Source organism: Uloborus diversus, chromosome 9 (assembly GCF_026930045.1).
Source record: "Uloborus diversus isolate 005 chromosome 9, Udiv.v.3.1, whole genome shotgun sequence".
Lineage (NCBI taxonomy): Eukaryota > Metazoa > Arthropoda > Arachnida > Araneae > Uloboridae > Uloborus > Uloborus diversus.
In genome coordinates, this window is record NC_072739.1 from 42,296,152 (window position 1) to 42,322,022 (window position 25,871).

A 25,871-nucleotide genomic window follows, 5' to 3' on the forward strand; every position below is an offset into this window, starting at 1 on the left:
ATTAAAAGTGGTAGTGAACCGTATCAAAACTTGGACGGACCCTTCGAGTCAGTTCAGAAAGCTGGAGAAAACCCTAAGGATCAAACCCGCCAACTGAATAAAAAATGGTTTTATAAGCATCTTCCCAGCGGAGAGAAAATTTTACAAAAATGGATGGTTTATTCTCCTGCAAAAAAAATCTTTGTTTTGTTTCTGCTGCAGACTTTTTGCCTCGGATGAGAAAGACATGAACTCATCCAAATTCATCACAGGTTTTAACTCTTGGTGGAAACTAAACCCCAAAGTGGCCGACCACGAAGGATCTCAGATCCTTCCAGATCATCTAGATTCCATCTTACAAATCTGGAAAAGTGGAAAATTTAGGCAGCCGGCCTTTTACAAAACAAAACTATCGACTTTGGTCAGCAAGTATTTATGGAAAGAGAGACAAACAGGAAAGGGGACATCTTGTATCGATTGCTAGATGTCACTCTCTTTTTGACCAAGCAAAACTTGCCATTTCGTGGACATAACGAGTAAATCGAGTCAGAAAAACGGGGAAATTTCCTGGAACTGGTCAACCTGTTATCTAACTACGATCCTGTTTGAAAGAACACAACATTCGGTTACTTCGGTTATCAGCAGTCTTTAAAAGAAGGAAAAATTTCGATATCATATTTATCACCAAAAATGCAAAATTAGTTTATTTTCCTCTTAGGAAACAGCATAAAAACTGAGATAGTAGCAGAATTTAAACAAACCAATTACTTTGGAATACTATTAGACAGCACACCAGATATATCTCATACTGAGCAGTTGAGAGAAATAATAAAATCTCGTCCATATAGAAAACAGGAAAGTCGAAATTAAAGAATCTTTTTTGAGTTTCATTCCCCTTTGTGGAAAAAAGGCTAGTGACATAGTGGAAACCATCATACAAGCTCTTGAAAAGGATGGCCTTGACTTGACACTTTGTCGACGCCAAGGCTACGACAACGCTGCCAATATGTCAGGAATTCATTCAGGAGTGCAAGCCAAAGAAAAAGAAATTGATTCAAAAGCCCATTTTGTTCCATGCGCCAACCACTCACTAAATTTGTGTGGAGTACACGCTTTTGCGACTGTTCCTTTGCGTAATTACATATTTCGGGACGATGGAAAGCATATGTAGGGTTTTCTCAACTTCAACGCATAGATGGGATGCATTATTAGAAACTGTTGGACTAACAGTAAAAAGATTAAGCGATACGAGGTGGAGTTCCCATTTCGATGCGTGAAACCCGTGTTTCAACGTTGCGAAAATTTTGTTGAAGCTCTTGAAAAATTATGCGACAGGTCAGAAAATCTTGATACACGATGAGCAGCAGAGGTGCTAATTACAAACATTTGTAATTTCCTTTGCTTCCTGCACTTGTGGTACCACGTTTTAATTGAAGTGAATCTAGCCTAGAAATTCTTACAGATACAAGGTATCACGTTGGAAAAGTCAATCACAAAATTAAAAAGTTTGAAAACATTTTTTAAAGAAGCTCGTATAGAACTCGCCTTTAATGCATCAGAGTTTGCGACTTCAACTTGTGTTGAATTAAACATAGACAGAGAAAGTAGAGGACGAAAGCGGTTTAAGAAAATAACGCCAGGTGAAGAGAGCAAAGATGCTGGCTTGACACCACAGCAGCGTTTTATGCTTGAATGCATACACAAGCTGTACGTGGAATTAAAGGATCGGACAACTTCTATGGAAAGGGTGTATGAGAAGTTTGCTGTTATTCAGTTCATGCATCTTTTAGAATCGAGTGATAATCAGCTACCCCTTCCCCCCCCCCGCATCGAGAAAGTGGCTTGTCGTGCCGCGGGGGCTTGAGAGAGCAGATGCCCAGGAGAATACGGCGACGAGACCTTGTGTCTTGTAGCTGTTGAATCAGGGGGTTCGAAGCCTTGCCTTGGCAGGGCGGTTCCTTCCTTTTGACTCGAGGGAGTAAGGCATATACTGAGAGGGGAACGGATGAGCATTGTAACTCTGCCCGTGAACAACTCAGTAGCTTTGCTAGCTGGCTTCGGTCGGCGAACCCGTACTAAATCTTTCTCAACCCTTAGCTGTTTCCCGGGTCTGTCAGTTTCTGAGATTGTCATCAGGGCGATCTAGACAGACCCCGTTAGGGCTCCCCGTGACTAGACCCATTCTGGTGTATCTCACCCGTAGAGTTTGTAGGACGGAAGGAAGGTAGTCCTCCTTGCTGTAACGACGAGTACTGGTTCTGGGGACCGCATTGATTTCGCTCTGCGCGCGCCTCAGTCGCTCGAACCGGACAGTGAGGGGACCTCTGGAATTCCGTGTAGGGAATCCCGCCTTATTGCACACAAGCGCGGGTCTAGTCTCACTAAGGCTCCATCCTTAAGATGGAGCCTCCCTCCCTTTTTCCCCAGCTGGTGAGGAGACGGGCAGAGTAGGACCGGTAAGAGGGACCGAAAGACTACTCGTCACCGCCCCGCGTCGGGACTGCATTTGCAGTTGGCCCGTACCTGCGACGGTGGGGGTCGATCGGGACTTGCGACTGGACCGAGGGCTGCTCTTTGACAGGCCGCTGGATAGTTTTTTTTTTTTAGCCATGCCTTTTAGGGGCTGCCATTTTTAGGACGTTCTCTAAGTTTTTTTTGGGTCTTAACTTTCTTTTCTTTATTATTTTTTATATTTATTTTTTTTCCTTTTTTTCTTTGTTTGTTGTATTTCTCTACAAAAGCTATTAAAGCTCTATTGAAGTATTTAATTGTTTGTTTTCTTAAGTTTTTTTTACCACTTTTCTGGTATTCTTTTCTTAATTGGCTAGAGTTTTTTTTATCTTTGGTTTTTTTTTTAAATAAGGTGGCTAGTTTTTCTAATAATTGGATCTTCTGTCTGTTTGTTTATTTTTTGTTTGAATTGTTTTTCAGTAAAGTCTTGTTCTTTTCTAGCAGTTTTTTACTAATTTTGTTTTTTTTAGTACAGAGAACTTTAGTGGTAGGAGGTGTATGGTTTTCTTGTTTCCCCTTTTTCTCTTTTTTTTAGTTTTTTATTTATTTTTTTTTCCATTTCTTTTGTTAGATAATTGGGAGGGAGTTTTTGCCCTGCCGTGACTTTCAGTTTTCTTTTGTTCCCCCCCCCCTTTTCAGCAGGCAGCTTTTGCCCATAGGGCAGCCCTTCTTTCAGGGCTTTGCTGATTTGAGTGTAGGCGGGTCCTTGACTTTCCTGATTTGTTGTAAATCAGGCAGACCTTGGCTAGTTCGTCAGCCCTATCAGAGGGGGGAGGATGAAGGAATGCGAGAAATCCCCGGGTGGGGGATCACTTCGGTGCCCTTCACTTGGCCGTGCCCAATTTGGGGTACGTATCCCTCTTTCCTCCCCCTCCTCTGTTAGCAGAAGTCACGGCGGTTCAGCCTTTTACGTCAGAAAGTCTTGGGGACCCATGTAGCGGGCGTGGACATCCCTGGAAGGTACCGTGGTTTAATTTTATGAATAGTACAATATAATGCGCACAGGTTTTGTTAGTTCGCCTTCGGGCCAAAGCGCAGACGCTTTTTCTGATTTAGACTCCACGTTCGCATCAGGCATACTTGACATGATTGGGAATCAGGCAGGCCTTAGACTGGCGGAGGCCCTCAGGGTGCATGCCGAAATAAAAGATACCCCCCCTACCAACCCTAACCTCCTCAATTGCGAAGAAGTAGTGAGGGGCTCTATATTTAGAGGAGAAGTACTTGACCATATAAGCAACTGTTGTAAGATAAATAAAAAGATGAGTAGGGAAACCTTCAATCACGTAACATACAATGTAGAAGGGATGTATACTCAGCTTATGGTCTTAGCTGCCAAGTACCAGCAAGCACTTGCTGAGTTAGATAAACTTAAGTCTGCCCCCCTGAGTTCCCCCCCCCCTGCCTCCTTCGGCTATGGCTCCTCCCCCTAAGTCTTTTGCTGAGGTTGCAAAGTCCATAGACCGCAGGCCAATCCCCATTAGACATAGGATGGCAGTAATCTCTGATCAACAAGGAGTCTTAGGAGCAGAACATACTGAACTGGCCTTAAGAAAAACACCTAAAACATAGAGATAAGAAGATAAACATTTCTAACGTTCGCAAGAGTAGAAATAATAACCTCGTAGTAGAGGGGAAAACCCCTGAGGATATAGACAAATTAATTCAGGAATTCAAGAAAATAGACGAGTTAAACAATATATTCCATATAAAAAGAACTCTTGTATTAAAACCTAGAATAATTGTTTACAATACTACCGAAGAAGACATTCCATAGTTGGTAGAGACATTAAATACCGATTCTGGGAGGGGGAATTCAAATTCAAATTCAAGGCGAAGACAGAGGGGGAATTTCACTCTGTCTTCGAGGTCAATGGCTTGAATTACCATAACTTGATTAACAACAAGAGGAAAAAAATAACGGCCAATTGGAAGGCATTTAAGGTGATGGAGTACCTGAATCCCCGCAGGTGCCATCACTGCCTACAATTCGGCCATATCAGCACAAATTGTAGATCTAGGGATCAGCTTTGCACAAAATGCTCTCGTAATCATACGAGGGCTGAGTGCAAAGCTGAAACACCGTACTGTACCAACTGTGGCACAGCTAACAAAGAGGAGAAATGCGACCTAGACGTGATGCACGAGCCCACCAGTCCCGATTGCCCCATCTACAAATTCCATCTTAATAAAATTATAGATTCAATAGATTATCACATTCGACATTAACATCTATCAAATCAATGTAAATCACTGTAGAAAGGCTCTCGAAGCTCTGAGCTCCCAGTCACATTTCTCCCCACTCCCTGAAATCATTCTCATTCAAGAACCCTTAATCCAAGATAACAAACTACAAAATGTCCCTTTAGCTTGGTCAAATTACTTCTCTGATGATGGGAGAGTAGCCATAATTGTGACTGAACCTAGCTTAAACGTTACAGTTACTACTCAGAAAAGAGATATAATGGCAATTAAAATTAAAAGAAATAATAAAGAGATAAGCTTTATATCTGTGTATATAGATAGAGACCTCGAAAAAGCTAGACAAACATTTTACGACCTGCAGACTTTAACCTCAACACTAAACAGTTTTATCATCGGAGGAGATTTTAATTCTAGTCACCCACTTTGGGGAGCACCCCAGGATGATTCAATATTACTCAAAATTCGATATGCACAGTATGTGACACACTCGGTACAATAGAGACCATTACTTAAATAATTGCTCTCTAACAGATAATTGCAGAACTTCCATAGGCGACAGAGTCCCCCCAGTTCTGGACACTAGCGGTAACCTCTGTAATGCGGATTTCATTAACTACTGTAACGCCATTAAGAGAACACTTACTGCCTCCCCTTTCTTCCAACAGGACACCGCAACAGATTAACACCATCAAGGACGACCCCGACAACCTCCCGAACGCGACGGACGAAGACCAAACCTTGACAACACTGAGGACAGCCAACAGATGAAGACTGCGCCTGGTTACCCGGAGCTGGGACCGGATATGTAACTCCTACTTGTAGGCAGTGTTATTTCCCAGCACCCGCCAGCATAGCGGCTGGCAACGTCCTGTATATATTACTATTTAACCAAGAGTTTCTGTAATAGTGCACTACCGTTCCGACCGGTAGATCTGTAATTTACTCAAAATAAAACAGAGGAACGCAGCCAGATCGCTGGCTGGCATCATACTTGTGGTTAGACGACGAGAGGCTTCCTAGCTTTAGCTAGTTCCCTGAAAAAGCCTTCGGGTGGAGCAGGGCGGGGAGTCTCGATGGGTACCCCTTCTTTCCCAACAACTTACCGAAACGTTTGATGATGTTCAGCAGGAAGAAATAGTTCCCGAAATAAAGAGACTTCGAAGGCATCTTCAAGTATCTGGCGTTTTGAAAGAAGATGCAGCTTCATGGTCATCTTTGAAAATGCTCCAATTCATATTTGAAATGGATTTTAACGAATCAGTGCCAAACGTGTGTGTCACTCTCAGGCTGTTTTTGACAGCATGTGTCCCTTTTTCTTCTTGTGAGAGAAGTTTTTCCAAATTTAAATTAATCAAGAACTATCTTCGCAAAACTATGAGCCAATCTCGTTTATCAAGTTTAGCAATGATATCCATTGAGAAGCATATAAATTTTGATGACATCATAAAACAATTTGCAGAAGCAATAGCTCGAAAGAAACTATTTTAACTTGTGCTTCATTATGTGTAAGTAAATTATATGTAAATAATGTTTTTCATTACTTTATACTTTTTCCTTATTTTTCTCTCTTTTTTTTTTTTTTTTTTTTTTTTTGTGACAAAAGAACCCAAACCAAACCAATTTTTTTGTAAATTTATCCAGTGCGCCATAACTAAGAGTCCTTAATAAGACTCGAACTTTGATAAAGCAGGTAGTATCATAGCAATAAGTCTCAAAAGCATGTCCAACTAAAAATAATTTTTGAATAAAAATCAATTAATCTCAAATTATAAGTTTATTATTAAAAAATAAAACGTTTTAAACTGATACGGATCTAGGCATTTCGTATTTTCTGAAACATCAAGTGCGCATAAATAAATTTTAGTTTTACGTAATGAATATTTAATAATATTTTTCTCTGAAAAGTTCATTGAAAAACCTATTTTACATTAAAAATGTTCAACAAATCTATTGCATGAAAAACTTCTTTATTTAGGAGCTGGTATTGTTATAAAAAGAAATTTATAAGCACTACCAAAAAAAATCATTTTATTTCCAGTCATAACTCAAAGGAATGTCATCAAATGTAGAAGCAAAAAAAAAAAAGCTTTTTGAAAATAGTTTCTGCATAATACTGAGGGAGACTGAGAAGGAATTTGCAGAATAGGCAATATTCGTAACGTTATTTCTGTCTGGAGAATTATCGAAGAAATTTTGTTTTTGTCTTGGAGGATACGTGTAACGCGAGAGAATGCCAGGTCGCCGTCAACGAAGGCATTTCCAGCAGATAGATGATTTTACGAGAGGTATGGTGATCGAACTGAGAAGGGGAGTTTGAAACGTACGGTCAAATCGCAGCTGATATCCACATGGATGTGAGCACGGTGCATCGGCTGTGCCAAAGATGGTTGGAACAGCGAAACGTGGCAAGATTGAGGGGTGCAGGGGCAGCCAGAGTGACGTCAGAACGCGTGGATCGACGCATCCACCGACAAGCGGTAGCAGACCCACAAGTCACTTGTTCCTCGGTTCTGCAGCAGGTGCAAGATACCCTGAATGTTTCCGTGTCAACCAGAACCATTTCCCGTCGTTCGGTCGCACGTGGTCTGCAATCACGTCGTCCGCTAAGAAGACTGCCATTAACCCCACAACATAGACAGCAACGTTTAGTATGGTGCCGGATAAGAGCGACGTGGATGACCGAATGGCGAAATGTCGCGTTCTCAGATGAATCCTGCTTCTGTTTATCCAGTGATAGTCGCCGCATACGTGTGTGGCGTCGACGTGGAGACAGATCTAATCCAGCAGTAACTGTGGAACGTCCCACCTCACGACAACGTGGCATAATGGTTTGGGGCGCAATTGCGTACAATAGCATATCACCTCTAATTCGTATTCAGGGCACTTTTACGGCCTAACGATACTTGGATAATGTACTGCTGCCGGTGGCAATCCCTTACCTTCAAGGGCTACCTAATGCAATTTTTGAGCGAGATATGGCCCGACCACAAAGTGCTCGCACTGCCAACATGCTCTCCAAGGCACACAGATGCTTCCCTGGCCACCATACTCTCCTGACCTGTCACCAATCGAACATGTGTGGGATGTGATTGGACGCCGTTTGCAGACTCTGTCCCTGCCTTGTTCAGAAGAAGAAATGTGGCAAATGGTTGAAAGGGAATGGAGAGGCATCCCTCTGGGCACCATCCGCACCCTTATTGACTCTATGCCTAGACGTGTATCGCTGTCCGCGGTGGTCCTACTGAGCCGACGCCGTTCTCGCTCTGTACTCTGCCTATCATTTCGAAATTATGATCATTTATTATTCCTTGCTCTCTGTCTTTTTCCCAAATCACTTTCTGACCACTCCTTCTTGGTGTTGCATTTTCAATGTCGAGCAGTATATATATATATATATATATATATATATATATATATATATATATATATATATATATATATATATATATATATATAAGCTTGATAACTTGGAGAAAAAAGTGTCATTATTTTTTTATATTGGCTGTAATTTAGTTTCAGATCATGGAATGGCACTAAAGTCATTCAATCATTATGAAAAAACTACATCAAAGCTGTAGAGAGTTTCATATTTATATATTATTTGGCTTTCAGTGGATAAATAATCATTTATTCCATTTAAATAAGTAATTGTTCTATATTTTGAATTCCCTCATTTCTACACATGCATAAAAGGTCACTAAAATGTAGTTTCTAATATTTTTTAAAAATATTTCAATTCATGAGTACTAATTAAATTTTTTAATGAAGAATTGTAATTTCTATACAACTAGATTAGAATTAGCTGCTTTAATTTGTTTTATATGTTTTTAAATATATACTTGGATGTTCAGATGCAATAAATTTCTAAGATACAATATAATTTTAAGATTTTTTTTGTTTTTGATATTTTCTGACAAAGCACAATTTTACTAAAAATATTGTATTTATTTAATTTCACTTAAAAACATGTTTTTTCTGTGGTATTTACAATAGTGTCCGAAATCAAACCAACACTACCTAAAATATGTAAAAATGTACCTCTTAAAGTAATTACTGTAATATATGGTACGTACAGATAGTTTGAGAAACTTCAATTTTAATACCAGATAGACCCCCATCCCTCTTGGTACGCCACTGCACTCAGGTTTTGTAACAATCAAACCTTGTTAACACGAAGTTGATGGGCTCCGCAAAAAAGTGCAAAATTTTAGGCTCGGCGCATGAAATTTGTTTATTTACAAAATAAACTTTATAGTTATAGTGCCTTACTATTATCTTTCATGGTTATTCGCAACAATTTAAAACCGGAAGCGAAACCAAATTAAGAAAAAGAGTATAAGGCAGTACGAAGGAGTTAAAACGGAGTTTTACGCATATCACATCGCCTGGCGTGCGTGGCCGAAACTGCCACTCGAAGTTCTGCTCAAATGATGTTTGATAACGGCCAGCGGTGAATGTAAAGATGGCCTTTTTGTGAAATTCCGATATTGCTTAAGCTAATAAAGGTGCGTCCAGAGTCTTCTGTGGGAATGTGCTACTATGGCGGAAGCTCACGCCTGCTGTGCAAGTTGAATTGGGCCAGAGAGCGAAATGGATGGTTGGAAGGTGGAGCTATGTGACCCGTGAAAATAAAACAGTTTGGTGCTACTAGCAGAGTCTCAAAACGTTCCGTCCACGCTCGAGTTTTGAAGCAAGGCGGTTCCTCGTATTGGTTCCTTTTTACGGCTTTGGATATTTTGTATTTTGTGCTTTTTTTCGAAGGATTCCCAATCTGTTGTGAATTTTTAAGGATTTAAGTTAAGATTTTTTAATTTGAGCAATTGTGTTACTTTGTTGTGCTGTTATGATGCTATTTAAATATGTGTAAAGTTCAGTTTTCATGTTAAAATGTTTTTTTCAACTTCTAATAGGGATTATTTCGCGATTTTAGTAATCTAGCGGGAGGGTAAGTTTAAATTTTATAAAAATTATATTGTTGCAATTTTAATTATGTAATGAAGCTGCTTTTTAACCATGCCACCTCGTAGAAATAAAGCTGTTTCTTTCTTTAAAGAATTGTCATAAATAACTTGAACTTGGTTATTGATTCGGTATTTTTCCTGTGCTGTGCATTGGATGCAACATTTGTAGAATCTTTTGCATAGATTTATAAAATCCGTTGTTTAGAAGAATTTGTTGTATAGATACTTTTCCTAGCTACAATTGATATTTATAGAAATTCTAAAAAGAAACAATTCTAAAAAAGTATCTTTTGTGTATGAAAAGACTTAGTATTTAACAGTATTCGATTTCAATTCCATTTTTATGGTACGTTTGAAGATAAAATTCTATAAACTATTAAAATCTTTACTAGTATAGTAAAAATATGTTAACATAGAGTCCTATGTATGAATAGTTAAAAATATTCTTAACTAAAAGAATAAGGGAAAAGTAAAGTTTTAACTAGAAGTTATGAGGGTATTTGTTCGCAAAGTTTGGTGATCATGCAAATAAAATATTGCTCTGACTGGAAAAAAAAAACAATTATTTTTTAAATGTAACAAACACTATTAGCAACACAACGGCAGGTAAAATTATCATCTAATATACGTATATATTCTAACTAATAAAACAATAAAATTACTTGTAAAAAAAATTGAAATTGCGTACAATTACTAATTCTGTAAGTAAATCCTTCCGAACGAGCTATCAATGTTCTGAAGGTATCAAAACCAACTGTGAAACGTTGCCATTGGTGGATCGTCAGGCCACGTAACCCTAGCTACTGGAGTTTAGCGCCTCTTGTGGACAAAATGGGCAACATATGTAGATTTCCGTAGCCAACGAGGATGACACAAGAGCAGATCCTCGTAGGCTACGAGTTGCATCGATTAATACGGAAATTTTATAAATTGTCAAGGCCCGAAAATGTCATCTGGCGGGGCCATGAACGGAGAAAGCAAATTGAGAAAAATAGTAAAAATAACAACACTAGTAAAAATAACAACACGTTGTTTCTACCACGTCATTATAGCTTTCGTGTATTCACTATAAATATGGTGTCCCCTCCAGTTTGGCCGACATGAAATACCCCCCCCCCCCCTTGATTTTCAGTGTCAATCATACCTTTTGATATAGTGAGGGGGAGGGAATTTTAAATAATGGTGAAACTGGGTAAACTATAAATCTATTCAAAGATATAGGACACCTCAAATAAATTTAAAAAAAAAAAAAAAAGAATATAAAAACGCATCCTAGTTATTAGCACAATCCTTACATGTTCCAAATGCTGCTGCGAACATATCTGGATAATAGTTGTTCCAGCTCAAACTTGTCACAGACATGCCTCGCATCATGGGATAACTGAACTTCCATAAAGCCAATAAAGATCCCATGCCTTTGTCTTTAAACTCGTCACTGGGGTTGTCATAGAAGTTGAAATCTAGAGAACATATTATACATTCAATAAGACATACTGAAAAGCTGTGCTCGCTGTTTGTACTGCCCCTTTTTTCCGTCATTATTTGCAACCGGTAGTATTAAAAAAAAAAAAAAGATTATTTATTTTTTGAAAGATACTTTGTATTTTAGAGGTTAAAAAAAAGTAGAACTTGAGTGACACGAGATTTATTTTTATTATTTTTTCTTTTCATGAGGTTTTGCTACGAAAGAAACAAGTGGTAAGGAAAGGTTTTCCGTGTCCTTTTCAGGAACACGCGTTTCTACTTTAATTCATGAATGTGAGGAAGATATTTTAGTTTATTACCTTGCTCAAACCCTAGACAATAAACTAAAATTTCTTTCTCACATTCAAAACTAAAAAAGTAATACTTGATAAAATTAAACATTCTCAAAGTCTTTGCTAACACCTCTTTACAAAATCGGGAGTTCCGAAAAGAGATGAACAAACATCGAATCAAACGGTATAAAAATCATCATTATCTATGGAAGATTATAATCCCGTGCACTTTCAAATTTTCTCGCCTCATACTGATACAGAACATCAGGTAAGGCCTCAAGTTCCCACTGCCGTACCCAGGAGATCCAGCAGAGCGAAGCAGTTGCCAAAATATTTAGAGCACTATATACTATATTAGATTTATTTTTATCCGTTGCCATGTATCATTTTCCCCCTACTTTTAGCATGTGTGTGTTTTTCATTTGGTACAAAAGACTAAAAAATTAATGACATGACGATTAAAAACAGTATGCACTGCAGTGCTAAATAGGAACAAGGTTTTTTTTTTTGTGACTAATTTTGATTGGTCCGAATTTTTCGGAAAGGTTGAGATCCATGCGCTGTTCGTGCTTTCTTTTTCTTGAATTTTCTTTTCCTCTTCCTTTGTTTTCTTTGGTTTTCCTTCTTTCTGTCATTCGTGCCCCCCAGTGCCGGGACGCATTTAAGCATACGGTACTCGAATTTGGACATGTAAATAACACGCGCTCTTCATTGGTCGATTCGTCTGTCAATCAATTGCCTTTCGCGCCGCCGCCGCTGAAACGCGCGCCATGTTGTTCTCAGATGGCCGATATGGATTCGCTCTCGTTCTCCATGAAAATAAAAAGCGAACATCTACCTGCTAAGTTTCACAATATTATTTTAGAAAATGATGAAAAGATCTTAAATAGGAAGCAACGTCACGTCCACGGTGGACATAGATACTTGGGTCCAAGAATTTGAAAAGAAAACAAATACCAAGTGGAACACGAGAAATTCATGCCCATCAGGTCAAAAGTTCGTTTGCTGGTAAGTTTTTTTTTTCCTTCGTCCTTTTTTTTTCAATACTTAATTTAACTTTGAATACCTTGATTGTTTTCAAAAAATTTTTTAAACATGTTATGAACTTTTAAATTAAATTGTGCAGCTATGTTTTCTATAGATTTGTAGTGTTAATAAATTATTAAAAAACAATTATTTATGGCTAATTTATATATATATATATATATATATATATATATATATATATATATATATATATATATATATATATATTTCTAAGTAAATTTTGATTAATTAAACTGTTGAACTACAGAGTGATGTATTCCAGGATTTATTAGTACAAAACTTGCCATTGGTGTTAAAATATTTTAAATTATTGTTGAATCAATCAATTGCAAAATGTTTTAATTAAGAAAGGGAAACACAGGTAAACATCAAAATTATGTATAAAATTTTTTATAAAATGCAATTAAAACAGCAAAATGAGTTATTTTTTATATTTAAGCAATTATGGTTATTTTTCGCTTATGCTTGACTGAAGAAAAATGTTCTTATGAAAATAATTACTATGATAATAATAATAACTGCAGCTTGTTGTTTTAAAGCCTTATTAAGAGAGATTAATTTTCGTTAGGATGGTTACAAGTTATCTGTGGTTGCGTACCTTTTTTTTTCAAAGCTTAACTAAACCAGAATTTACTTTCAAAAACGGGTTCATTTGTGTCAAATCACAGGATTTCAGAAAACACATACCCAAAGGCGGCTACTAACTACCTTTTTTTGGGGGTGGGGGGGGGGGGGTAGAGGGAGTGGAGGATGATGCTGAGAAATTTTTAGAGTTTTGAATACAAAATTTTTTTGAAACTGCTTAGGTGTCAATAAAAAGCACCAAATCAGCTAGCAATAAGGCACCAAATAATTTTACGAATGAATTTTATGAAGTTTTATATGTTTTTTAGATTCTTGTACATTTTGCTCATTTCTATAAATTACTTTTTGAAGTTGCTTCCTTACGTAATGATTACATGCATTTTATGAAATGAATGCTAATGATGAAGAGCAGTTTTAAGATGAAGTTTCTAATTAGTTAATTGATTCAAAGTACTATGTTCACTTGTTTTTGATGTCAATGAAAAGACCAAAAAACAAATCATACTTGTTTGTACTTGAAATAGTTTAACTATTTCAAGTATTATTTGTTTAAAGTTTTAACAAATTAAAACTTTAACGCTGATTTAAAGCTAGAAAAAGCTTTGAAGTATGTGACAGCGTGGAACAGAAATTAAATATACTACAAAGGATATGTCTAGCAAACTATTCCACATAACTTTTCTGAGCTATTTTGCAGGCCTTTAAATCATCGTCTTTTTAATATCTCTTTTAAGTTTGCTTCTAGTTATTGCATCACTCGAGTTTCAGTTGGTATAACGATTCATAGTAACTTTGGAAAAAATTTATAATAAGATTATTTTCCAGCGAACTTCACCTTAGCAATAATTGAACAATAAGATAAAAATGAATATTCTTTAATGATCCAATTCATGCGTAAACAGGGTGTCCGCGCATATCAGGGAAAGTCATGGATTTCGAACATGATCGAAATTGGTCATGGAAAGTCATGGATTTCAGTGTAAAATGTCCAAAAGTCATGGAAACTGACTGTTGGTCGTGGATTTCGCGCTCAGGATCGATCGCTGTTCTTCCGATCTCGGAAGAACGAAAATGATTTCATCGAACTGTGAAGCATTTTTACGGAAATTTCAAAGTGAAGCTGTGCTAGTTCCCTACTTACATTCAGAACTTTCTACATTGTTGGGAGTTATTGTCAAAAAGTTTGTGAAGGGAGAAAAAATTACTGATGGCTCAGCATTATTGAAACTTGATGCAATGTCAAAGGACAATCTTGTAGAACCAAAACAAATTGATATTGGTTTCCATGCTAAAAAAGTTCTTAAAGAGATCAAGGTTTCCCAGAAGCAAAGTCAATCCTTTTATCTAGAATGCCAGAAGATTCTACAGGTGGTTGCAATGAAAGTTATTGAGAAAAGCCCCTTAAAACATAGTCTGGTACGTGGTTTGTCTACTTCACATCCGTCGGTCATGCTAAACAATCCTAGAATTGGACTCACAAGGTTCAATAATATTTTAGAAACCCTGCATGATGCAAACCGTATCAGTGAAGTTTCAGCAGAAAGAGCAAAACAACAGTATAGCTCTTTTTGTTGCATGGTAAAAGAAAACTTCAAGGATGACTTTGAGTCATTTTCATTTGAAGAAGACAACTCGGAACTTGATCGCTTTTTTTACAAGTTGTTATCAAAGGATAAAAAATTTGAAGATTTGTGGCATATCTTTAAATTGTGCTTTATTCTGTCTCACGGAAATGCAGCAGTCGAAAAGGGGTTTTCAACAAACAAAACCTTTCTAGTAGGAAACCAGCAAGAGGAAAGTCTTGTTGGACAACGAATAGTTTTTGATACGGTAAAAGCAAGTGGAGGAGCATTAAATTGTACCACAGACAAGAAAATGATGTTTGCTCTACGTGATGCAAGACAGCCGTACAGACAAGATTTAGAAAGGAAGAAAAATGATGCCAAAAAAATTGCCTCTATAACTTTGGAGAAGAGAAAGATCGAGAATGAACTACAAGAATTGCAAAAGATGAAAAAAAAAAAGAATTGATTTGAAAAAGAGAGAGAAGAAATAGCTCTTGAGGAAAAGATTCAACGCCTTGAAAATAAGAAGAAATATCTTTAAGCACAGGAATGGAAATAGAAATTATTTTAATAATTCATATACGTAATATTCTTTTTCTTTTTTTAAGGCTTAAACTGTTTCTAAATTCACATTTGTATCATCTTTCACATTTTTATACTTAAAGTGCATAATCAAGATTTCCGTGCTGTGTGAATAAAATATTTATCGTTGAATTTCCTTAAATATCTTCATGTTTGTGTACCATTTAATATCAACATTCCATTCTTATACTACAATGGCTTCAGAATATCGTATGTTTTCCCATTCCGGAGACTGAGGATTTTTTTTTTCGTATCGTAGCTTTTCTACAATGTTGAAAAAAACACACACAAACAGTAGAAATAACAGTTTGAATTTTCTATGATTAATGGTAAGCTTGCTTTTGTACATTACAGTTCAATAATTATACCGATCATATTCAGATTTGTTACTAACTTATCTTTAGCAATGATGACTCTGGAATTGAGTATTTTGAAGTTTTTTTTTCTCTGTTTAATGTATGAATGCATTTACTAAATTTGTATTTTACAATATCGCACTGCGCTTTGGAGAGATAATGGGTTATTTTAGATTTTAAATGTTCTTAAATTCTCGTACTTATTTCTTGTCTCAATAAATTGTTGCATCGTTTGTATTTCATATACATATTTAGTTGAATATTTTTTTGCTGCTTTTGTTTAGATTTATTTACATAGCTGAGATAAAAAGGATATTTTCTTAAAACAAAGTTATAGTGTTTTATAGTCTCTATTTATATTTATGCGCAATTTTGATGTCATTGTCAAATGAAGTAACGTGCGTAAGTCATGGAAAGTCATGGATTTGAAGAACGTGAGTCATGGAAAACTACGAGCAGAAGTCATGGATTTCAAAACTCAAAAAGTAGCAGATACCCTGGTATAGCAAAACGTCACTTATGCATAAAATTCATTAAAGAAAAAGGTAATGAAGAAGCATACTCGAATCGCAAGCAACAGAAATCCACTATGTAAACAACAAAATAGTAGCCACTCAAACATAACTTTCTTTTTAAAATCAGAACAAAATTGCGGCCACTATGCTTTCGAGAAACATAAAAAGATAGCAAAACAATTTATATCTCAACAAAACAATTTATTTATCAAATATACAGCTCAATAAACAGCTTATAACACGATGTTTACATTTCAACATAACGTTCTCAGTTCACTTCCAGCGAAAGGCGATTGATTGACAGATGATTCGACCAATGAAGAGCGCGTGTTATTCACAAGTCCAAATTCGAGTACCGTATGCTTAAATGCTGCCGGGACGTTGGGGGGGGGGGGGGCAACTTGTCCTTTTTATCCATGGTCTTGGCTCCCAGTCGAAGAAAGTGATTCTGGGCCTTACCAATGAGGTCTGAATGGGACAGTGCATAATCCTGGCAGCGGCTGTTGCGGGCATAAAGGGAACTGGCACTGTCCTACTTGGTCCGGATAAAACACTCTGTACTTGCTGAGGGCTGGAAATCTTGGACCCGTGTTTACCGGTTGTTGGATGGTTGGGATAGTGCCTCTCTGCAGATGTTGCAGGATTTCCAGGGATCTTGTTTGATAAACCTGTACTGCAGTCATTTGTGTCTGAACAAATCTATCAATGGCAGACACTAAGTTGTCTATCTTTGATACAAGCCCCGTTGCACATCAGATCTTGTTATGGTGTCGGCTGAGTGTGGTGTGGGTCTCCCGGCATCCTCGGTTGGTCTCCTTTTTTAAGGTTTTCAATTTTGACTAATGTAAAATATTTCTTTGCATCTTCGGCAGTACCTGAGATTTGACTATCAAAAATGTCTACAATTGTATTTACAGATAATATTACTATGCGTCTTAATTTGATACGTAAGTACTGTGGTGTTATTTTTAATTTGGGAATTAAGCAGAGTTTTGATACATTCCTTTTGTACATGTCCACTTAATTTACAAGAATTACTCCTTAAATTAGCAGGGTTAACTCAACAGTCTTTTGATAAATGATTATTACGCCCACAACGGAGGCAAACATCATTAATTCCCAATTTTTCAAAGTCGATATTTCTTCGTTTTAATTTACAAATTTGACTTTTCCCAACTTTTTATTCATGCTTTGATTGTTCTTAATTGGAGGTTTCATGCTTCTTGAATTCCGCTGCGTTTTAGAAACCTTATTTATATCCTCAGAATCAGAAAAGTTGATATTTCGAGTCACTATTTTTGTCAGCTCACGACTTTGGATCTTTGAAGCTTCAAGCGCGATAGCTTTAGCAATAATATCATCAAATTCAGTCAATTCAGATTGAAGAATTTGTTCTTTAATCCAACTGTCTTTAATTCCTCGAATAAATTGGGCTCGAAGAAAAATATCCGATGCCGATACTTCTTTTCCGCATTCACAAATTACATAGCTGCCAACCTCAAGATACAAAAAATAGGAGCACTTAAGGGAAAAAATAGGAGCACTGAGGGCTAAAATAGGAGCATGAAATCGTGGCCTGCGCTAAACCTTCCTTCTGTACCATAAGTTTCCATAAATTCTAAGCACTTATAAAATGCTTTTCTAAATTTTCATGTTAGATTTTCAACAAAACTACAACCAAGTTTAAAACAAAATTATTTTACATTAAAAAAGCAACATTACATAGATACATATTGAAAAGTTTAAAAAAAAACATGATTACTGTTTGATTTAATAAAACTGCAATCCTTTTTAAAAATATGCTTTTATACATATGCTACATGCATAAGAACATATTAAAGATTAAAAAAAACAATTATTTCTTATACTTGGAAGTAAAGCAACTTCATAGTAAAGGTCAAGACTCTGAAATTTTGAAAGTGGCCAGTGGCACTCGACTCCAAAAACTTAGTGGCCACCAATGTCATTAAGTTTTGAAATACAAACTGGAGTGGGGGAAGCAGTTTTTACAACGTCCCTTAAAAAAAAAAGATGAATAGGATTTAAAGAGAGATATTCAATACTTTTTTTGCACATGGAAAATTTAAGTTAAATAGGTTTCTGATTTATTTTAAAAAATAAAAAAAATAAATAAATGAATGGGAAGTCAGCAGGAACCTTCAATTTAGATGAAATAGTTTCAGTTTATAGCAAAGCCTACAAGGCAATAAGGATCAAATAGATAAAATTTCCCCTTCAAGAAAATTATTTAAAAAAAAACATAACTTTTTGCCTTCTGTTATTTTTAATAGTTTGTATTGAGACAAACAACTAATTCTGTTTTCGGGAACTTAGGCTATTAATAGTCTTGTCTACTTCATGTTGCAAATGACAAAACATGGCAACAACACGAAAAGGTCAAGACAATAGATTTTTGAGTTTGTTGCATTAAAAGTAATTATAAATAATTAATGAGCCTTAAAAAAACTAAAATTTAGACGAAATAGTGAGTTTTTAGCACACTAGAATCTAAACCAATGAGGATAGAACAATATTCTGAAGAAAAAATTTTGCATTTTTCAAGAAAAAAATTTAGAATTTTCCGAAAAAAAAAAAGCCTATTTTGCATTATTTTCAATAGTTTGCATTCCAATAAACAACTAATTCCAATTATGAAAACTTGGCCACTTAAGAGTCTTGTGTACTAAAATCTCGCAAATGACCAAATATGGCGACTAAGTCAAAAATTCAGATATAAAATTTTGAATTTATAGCATGAAAATAATTCAAAAATAAAAAAATCCCCATGAAACTACAATTTAATTGCGAATTTTTAGCACATTCGTGTCCAAAGCAATAAGGATAAAATGAAATTTTAAATGGTATAACTGTTTTCATATTTCTCAATAAAATTATTTAAAATAACCAAAAAAAAAAAAAAAACATTTTGCAGCACATTTTGCTTATTTTCATTAGTTTGCAGTTAGAAGAAACACCCAATTCTGCTTTGTCTTTGAAAACGAAGGCGCTTAAGTATCGTCTGCTAACTTCCATCTTGTGAATGACCAAACATGGCGGCTACGTTTTACACGTAGCTGAAATGCTCGATGAAAAAACGACGATCTCTAATCGGCGCTCCCCCTCAGTGTTTATCCTGACACTAAGCTTCCAAAGCATGAAATTGTCTTCTCTTTTGTTGAGTTTGCGCACAATTCCTTCCTTCGAGGATAGGGAAATTTCTTCTTTTTCCTCAAAAATCGAAAAGTGTACAAGCAAAGTCAAAAAAACGGAGTTTTTTGGAAAAAATCGGATTTTCGGAGTACGCAATAAAAATCGGAGAAACTCCGGGAAAAACGGAGTACTTGGCAGCTATGCAATAGCATAGAACTCACAGTCAGCAATATCCCGGCGTAAATCTGCAATATATTCCGAAATAGAGCTATCCTCCTTTTGATAAGTCGATAAAAAAAATAATGCTGTGACACTAATGGGCTCTTCTTTGCTGCTATATCGCTTTCCAAGACCTTGAGAAGCTCTTCATATTCAAGGTCATTCGGAGTCTTCGGTGCGATTAAGGAAACAAGAATATTGTAACTAGGTGCTCCAATTGAATTTAATAGCCTTTAAGCACATTTCTGTTTATCTTCAAATAAATTTTTCATCATTAAATAGTGTTCAAAATGTTGCTTGTAATATTTGAACTGTTTTTCTTTTGATCAAAGTTCTCAAATGGTGGAACATGAGAAATGTTTATAACAGGAGCTGTAGTTGCTTTAGTTTCCAATGGCGGCTTTGAAACTGAAGCTAGCTGTTGAATTAATACACGAACCTTCACTTCACAATAAACGACTAAAACTTTCTCTTAATTTTTATTACGAAATTAAACCCAATTTAAACCATCCTTTGCATCTAGATTTTATTAATCTATCAAATATAGACTTATTTGAACGTCAACTTTCGGTTACCCCAACATTTGGGATCCGAATGCAACAGGCGCTTAATGATCTTCATCGGTCAGAATTTTAAACTTTCAACACAAAAGAACCTTTTGAACCATGGAGTTAAGAAACTACTTCTACATTCCATGACCTTGAAATTTTTTTTTAAAGAAACTACAGCAAATACAATATATAAACAAATCTATCTTGATGTTAAAATCAAATATTAAAAGTATAAGGTCACCGCCGGATCTAAATCAAGTGATCACATCAGATACGCTGCAGCAATTAATGATCAAATTATATCACAAGTTAAACGCATCTTGTTCTGTTTTCACTTCATAAATAAATATTGCTACATCTTTAGAAACAATAGCCCTTACAAATAACAAAAAGTGGGTGATCTGCACTGATTCTAAGAGTTCGGTGGACTATCTAAGCTATCATCCACTGCAACAACAATAGTCGCCCTTTGGTTAGTCAATCTTTCCAGCTATACAATAGTCTAAAACAAAATAATTTTAAATTTCATTTTTGTTGGATCCCTGGTCAGGTAGGATTGCAGGATATGAGGCAGCTGATAATGCTGCCAAGGCTGAGAGTGCTTATCTTGATAATCGTGTTCCTTTCGACGATATTTAAAAGTTTCATTGTGGACTGCCTAAACAACTCTTGGCTGCGAGACGGTAGTGGGGAAACGCAAAATAAATTGTACTCCATCCAACTTTCAACGAAAGGTTTCAAATCAGTGAATATCACCAGAAAAGGAAAGGTCATTAGAGCCCGACTTCGTGTTGGTTATACCAGATTTACACACAAGACGTCTTTTTTTCTCGCGAACCTGCACCACTATGCAACACACGCAATGTCAATCAGACGGTGTTGCATATCCTCTCTGATAGTTCAAATTTTAATCATATAGGGTCTGGTGGGGTAAAGTGGTTATAAAATCGTAGGTTTTCAGCTTACGTGGATAAAAAATACAATAAATTCTTTAAACACTTCAACTTTTTTTGGTGTTATTTAACATTGCATTATTAAAGAACACGGTTCATTGAATTTTAGGGGAAAAAATATAGATTTAAGTAGTTTTATAACATCTTCATTTCCCTATATATTTATGACCACTTTACCCCGTGGGGTGGGGGAAAGTAGTCATAGCATGGGGTAAATGGTCGTAGTTAAAAATAGATTCAAAACCGTTACGTATAACCCTAATATTTGTATATTTCGGTTATTTTTATAGTTACAAGTATATGCACGAGTATATGCGAGTATAAATGAGTATACAGGGTGCCCACAAATAACTGACGGCAAAACTCATCTGTGCATAATTTGCATTCCAGATGTTCTTTAGTGTTGGCAATACTTAATAGTTTTAGTTTAATTCTATGAGCAATAGCGCAGACAATTTTTTGAATTAAAATCCGTTTTATTCTTTCCATTATCAAGATTTATGCTAAACGACGTTTAATTCTCGAATTGCATTTTAAAGGTAAGCGGAATCGTGAAATTTAAAAAAAATTGAAGTATTTAAATGTATAAATAAAAAAAAATAATTGAAAGAACTTTAAAACGGTTTAAAGAAACAGATAGTGTAGAAGTAAGGCATAGTGACGGAAAAAACACAGTGTACAATGAAAAAAATTAATAAAATGTATCCGCGAAAAAATTCGAAGAAATCCTGCACAATCTGCCCGAAAAATTTTACGTGACCTAAATTTATCAAAATATATGGCTGGAATCATCATAAAACAGGATTTAAAATTAAAAGCTTACAAGAAAATGACAGTTCATGGACTAACAGAGAAAAATAAAGTTGAAAGACTACGAAAGTGCAAATAACTGCTGAAACGACACGCTGCTAATGAGATAACTTTTTCGGATGAGAAATTATTTTTGAAACAAGCTTCTCATAATAGGCAAAAAAACAGGATCTATGCAACATCAATGCAAAATATCCGTTCAACTAAAAGAATTGTTCAGAGGTTCCAGAAACCATTTTCAGTAATAGTTTGGGGTGCTATAAGCAAGAAAGGAAAACTGCCCCTTTTTATTGAAAATGGTGTGAAAATTGACAAAAAATATTATTTACAAAAAGTATTGAAATCTCACATGATTAATTAAAGAAGCCCAAAACTTATTTAAAAAGGATTCGTTCATATTTCAGCAATATTCGGCATCCGCCCACAAACAAAGATTGTTCAACAATGATGCAAACAGAATCGTCCATCCTTTTTTTCCGCAGAAAAATAGCTTGCATCCAGTCCTGATATCAATCCACTGGACTATTGCATATGGGGATATATAGAGAATCAATTGAAAAACCTAAAACCAATCCTAAACCACAGTTAAATTTAAAAATTTACTACTAAAGATGTGGAATGAAATTCCATTCTCTGTAGTGCATGCCGCTGCGGAAGCCTTTCTAAACAGATTGTCATCTGTGATTACAGTTAAAGGCGCGAGAATAGGAACCATTACTTAAAAATTGATCAACAATGATGTTACTTTCATTTAACATTTAATTTAACTTTATAGAAAAACTTATATTATAGTAATAAAACCTTTTTGAACCGTCATTTATTTGTGGGCACCCTGTATATGTGTCGTTTAAGCATGAGTAAGCGCGTTCATATATGAGTAAATACATTTATACATCAGATACATGCATACACGTCTCTACTCAAGTATATACGTGTATACAAGAGTATATAAGCATGTATAGTATACGTGATTACATACAGCAAAGTATACGTGTCTACAAGTGTATATACGTGTCACGTGTGTATACGACTTATAAACGAACATCATATGCGTGTATGAACTTGTATCTAAAGTATATACGTGTATAGTAGATGTATATACGCATATATAAGTGTACATTCAGACATATACGTTTATACACGAGTTAATTCGTGGATACATCCTGTGCATGTCTGGACGTATCTACTCACGTATGTATACACGGAAGCACGAGTATATACGTATGTTTATGTGTAAACACGATAATATACCTGTATAGACGTAGATACGTACATTTACGTATATACACCTCTACATGCATGTGTACAAGAGTATATACGCTAATATACATGTATGCTAACAGAGTGAATCCAAGTTCTTGTGCAAAAATGTAAGAGGTTGAGAGGGGAGGATTGGAAGCAAAGAATTATAAGGAACTTATGGTCGTTGACGCACTACATGCACACAAAGCCAAAAACTGATGGATGTAAAGCAGGTTTCAAAATTGTTACACAAAGGTGATTTTACCCTACATTTTAGTTTTTAAGAAATATTTAGAGCAGTCATTAAAAGTTACGGCCTGTAGTAGCGCCAATACACGCATCGCAAGAAAGGCGCAGCGACTGATGAAAGTCTTTCAAAGTGCCTCGTAATTGCAACAGAGAGTGCTTTGTAATTGCGACGCATGTATTACAGCCGCAGGCCGCGAATTTCATCAATCGCTTCAAAACTTTCTTAAGACCTAAAATGTTGTGTAATAAATTGATAACCTGGTTTGCATCCCTCAGTTTCTGGCTTTGCGTGCATGTAGCGCGTCAACGTTGTGTTTGTGACTATATGTTTCTTACATCTTATCCTCCCCTCCAACACCTTTTATCAATTTGCCCAAAAGTTTAAACTCACCTTGTATACATGTGTATCATATGCTTGCAAGTGTCTACTCGAGTATGTACGCGTATATAAGTGTCTACCTGAGTTCGTATATATACGAGTATAAGCGGGTATATACGTGTATAGTCATACGCGTATAAATGAGTGTATACGTGTATAGTCGAATGAATATCTGTATCGATAACATATACTTGAAGATACCCATATACGTGTTTATTCGTGCATTCATGTGAATGCGTATATATATACATGCATACACTAGTATATGCGTATGCATACGAATAAACTCATATATTTAACCCCGTTTACTGTAAAAACAATACGTATGTAGTGAAATTAATATTTAATATGTATCTGCCTTATACTTAATGATTAAGTGACATTAGTAGAAAAATATTCGTTAAGCGTAATATTATGCCCACTTCACCCCATCTTAAATTGTTATAAAAAAATATTTTAAATAGATTCAGCTAACTGCTAATGAGTAAGAGTTCTTGAGACATGTAGAAAGCTTCCTTTGCAGTCAATCTGTTCCTAATTCTAACAAACATAATTTCCCAAGAAAGGTTTAGATTTCAAAAATTTTCATATTCACACAAAATATTTTTTTTTACTAAATAAAATTTTTACAGTAGTAAAATTTTGTATTCGAAATGTAGTTTATAAGTGCCCTACTCTAAAAAGTTTTCCACATTCATTTGATTATTTATTTCCAAGCTATAACCATTTATTTAACGTATGACCACTTTCCCCCACCAGACCCTACGTTTCAAATTCTTGAGTCATTTTCATTCATCTTTGAAGGAGTTGTTGGGGGACGTATCCCATCCTAAATTGTTCCCATTCCTTCAGGAGATTGGTACGTGTCATTGTATTTGTATTGGTGTTGTCTTTATTAGCTTTTGTAACTTCTCTCTAAATTCAAAATTTTCTTGACCTGTGTTTCTAAATTTAAAACTTTCGTTTATGTGTTTTGTTCAAAATTCTGAAAGTTTTATGTCCGTTATTCTAAAGCACACTTTTGGTAAAAATTTTCATTATACGAAACATCCGTTTGGCGCAGTATAGTCTTTTAAGGCTCTTACGCCACTAAACCAAATGCAACCGACCTTTTCAGGTACTTCTCCTTTTTGCTATTTTTTTTCTTTTTGTCTCTTCTTTTTTTTTTTTAACTTTGTGATTTACGCTCTTCAACTGCGTGCTGAATATTATCAAAACTTCAGTTCTTTGGTCTAATATTAAAAGTCCTTAGTGCGGGGGCCATAACGACAACGATAGCGCAACGAAGGGGAGTGGGGAGATATATCCCGTAAGTCCTAGTAAGGGGCGACCGGGTTACGAGTTTGACGAGGGAAAAGAAGATTAATGACTGACAAACATTCGAGAAGGCACTAAGTGCCTTTGGCCATCGGTTCACCTGGCAATGAGTTAGTTAAAAGGGAATATTTTTTGTATATACAGTGAAGACGGAGTAAGTCGATCATTTGCGGTGTATTACTTTTGTGGTCAACTTACAAGGATAGTCGACTTTACAGGTTTTACTGTAAAAAGGTACAAAATTGGTACATACCGCACAAGGATACAGAATTTAAACACGCAAGGTTATACACAATGGGTACACTGTATAAGGTATACAGTCTTAGTAATCTTAACTAAACATAACTCATTATTTTCGTTGTGTTTACTGAGTCGCAGTCATCGTGTGATTGAAGCGAAGCTGCATTAGAGAAATTGACGGTGTAGGAGGTGAGGATTATGTTTCTTCAAAAGAAAAGTGGCTATTCAAATTTCGCAGTTTAGAAGAAAATGTTTCAAACCAGTACTAGACACTGTTAATTAAGGTCTACAAAAAACAACCAGCAAACATAACATACTTAGTACATATTATGTATTTCAGAGCAAACCAGTTAAAAAGTAGTGTTACGTAAAACTTTGATTTATTCCAATACGGTTTAACGCTAGTGGGTGCTTTCATGACATTTCATCGCCTGCTGTCAATTTGACCAGTGTTTCCTAAGAAATAAAGTTTTAACACGAATTCGAGCAAAACAATATAACTTTCAAAAAAGAGCATTTGAAAAATTTTTCATCTCTCGTATCTTTAAAGAATTTATCCCCACAAACACGTGTCTTCTCTTTGAAACGAAAAAAAAAAAAAAGAAGAAAGAAGAAAAGAAAGTTCTTACCTATATAAATGTCAGACAATAAGTTTTGATCAACCATTCTTTCACATAATCGGAAAAACTTTCGAGCTT

The 25,871-nt window shown here is 35.8% G+C and overlaps 1 protein-coding gene across 1 annotated transcript in view; it reads right to left on the reverse strand.

Moving 5' to 3' along the window:
* The window catches only part of LOC129230178 (uncharacterized), a 222,247-nt gene that overhangs the window by 122,812 nt on the left and 73,564 nt on the right, over positions 1 to 25,871 (reverse strand). The window contains exons 6-7 of the mRNA XM_054864581.1: positions 16,600 to 16,762; positions 10,952 to 11,116 (exon numbers count right to left, since the gene is read on the reverse strand). Of these exons, the coding sequence (XP_054720556.1) occupies positions 10,952 to 11,116; positions 16,600 to 16,762 (328 nt within the window). The remainder of the gene's footprint in view (positions 1 to 10,951; positions 11,117 to 16,599; positions 16,763 to 25,871) is intronic.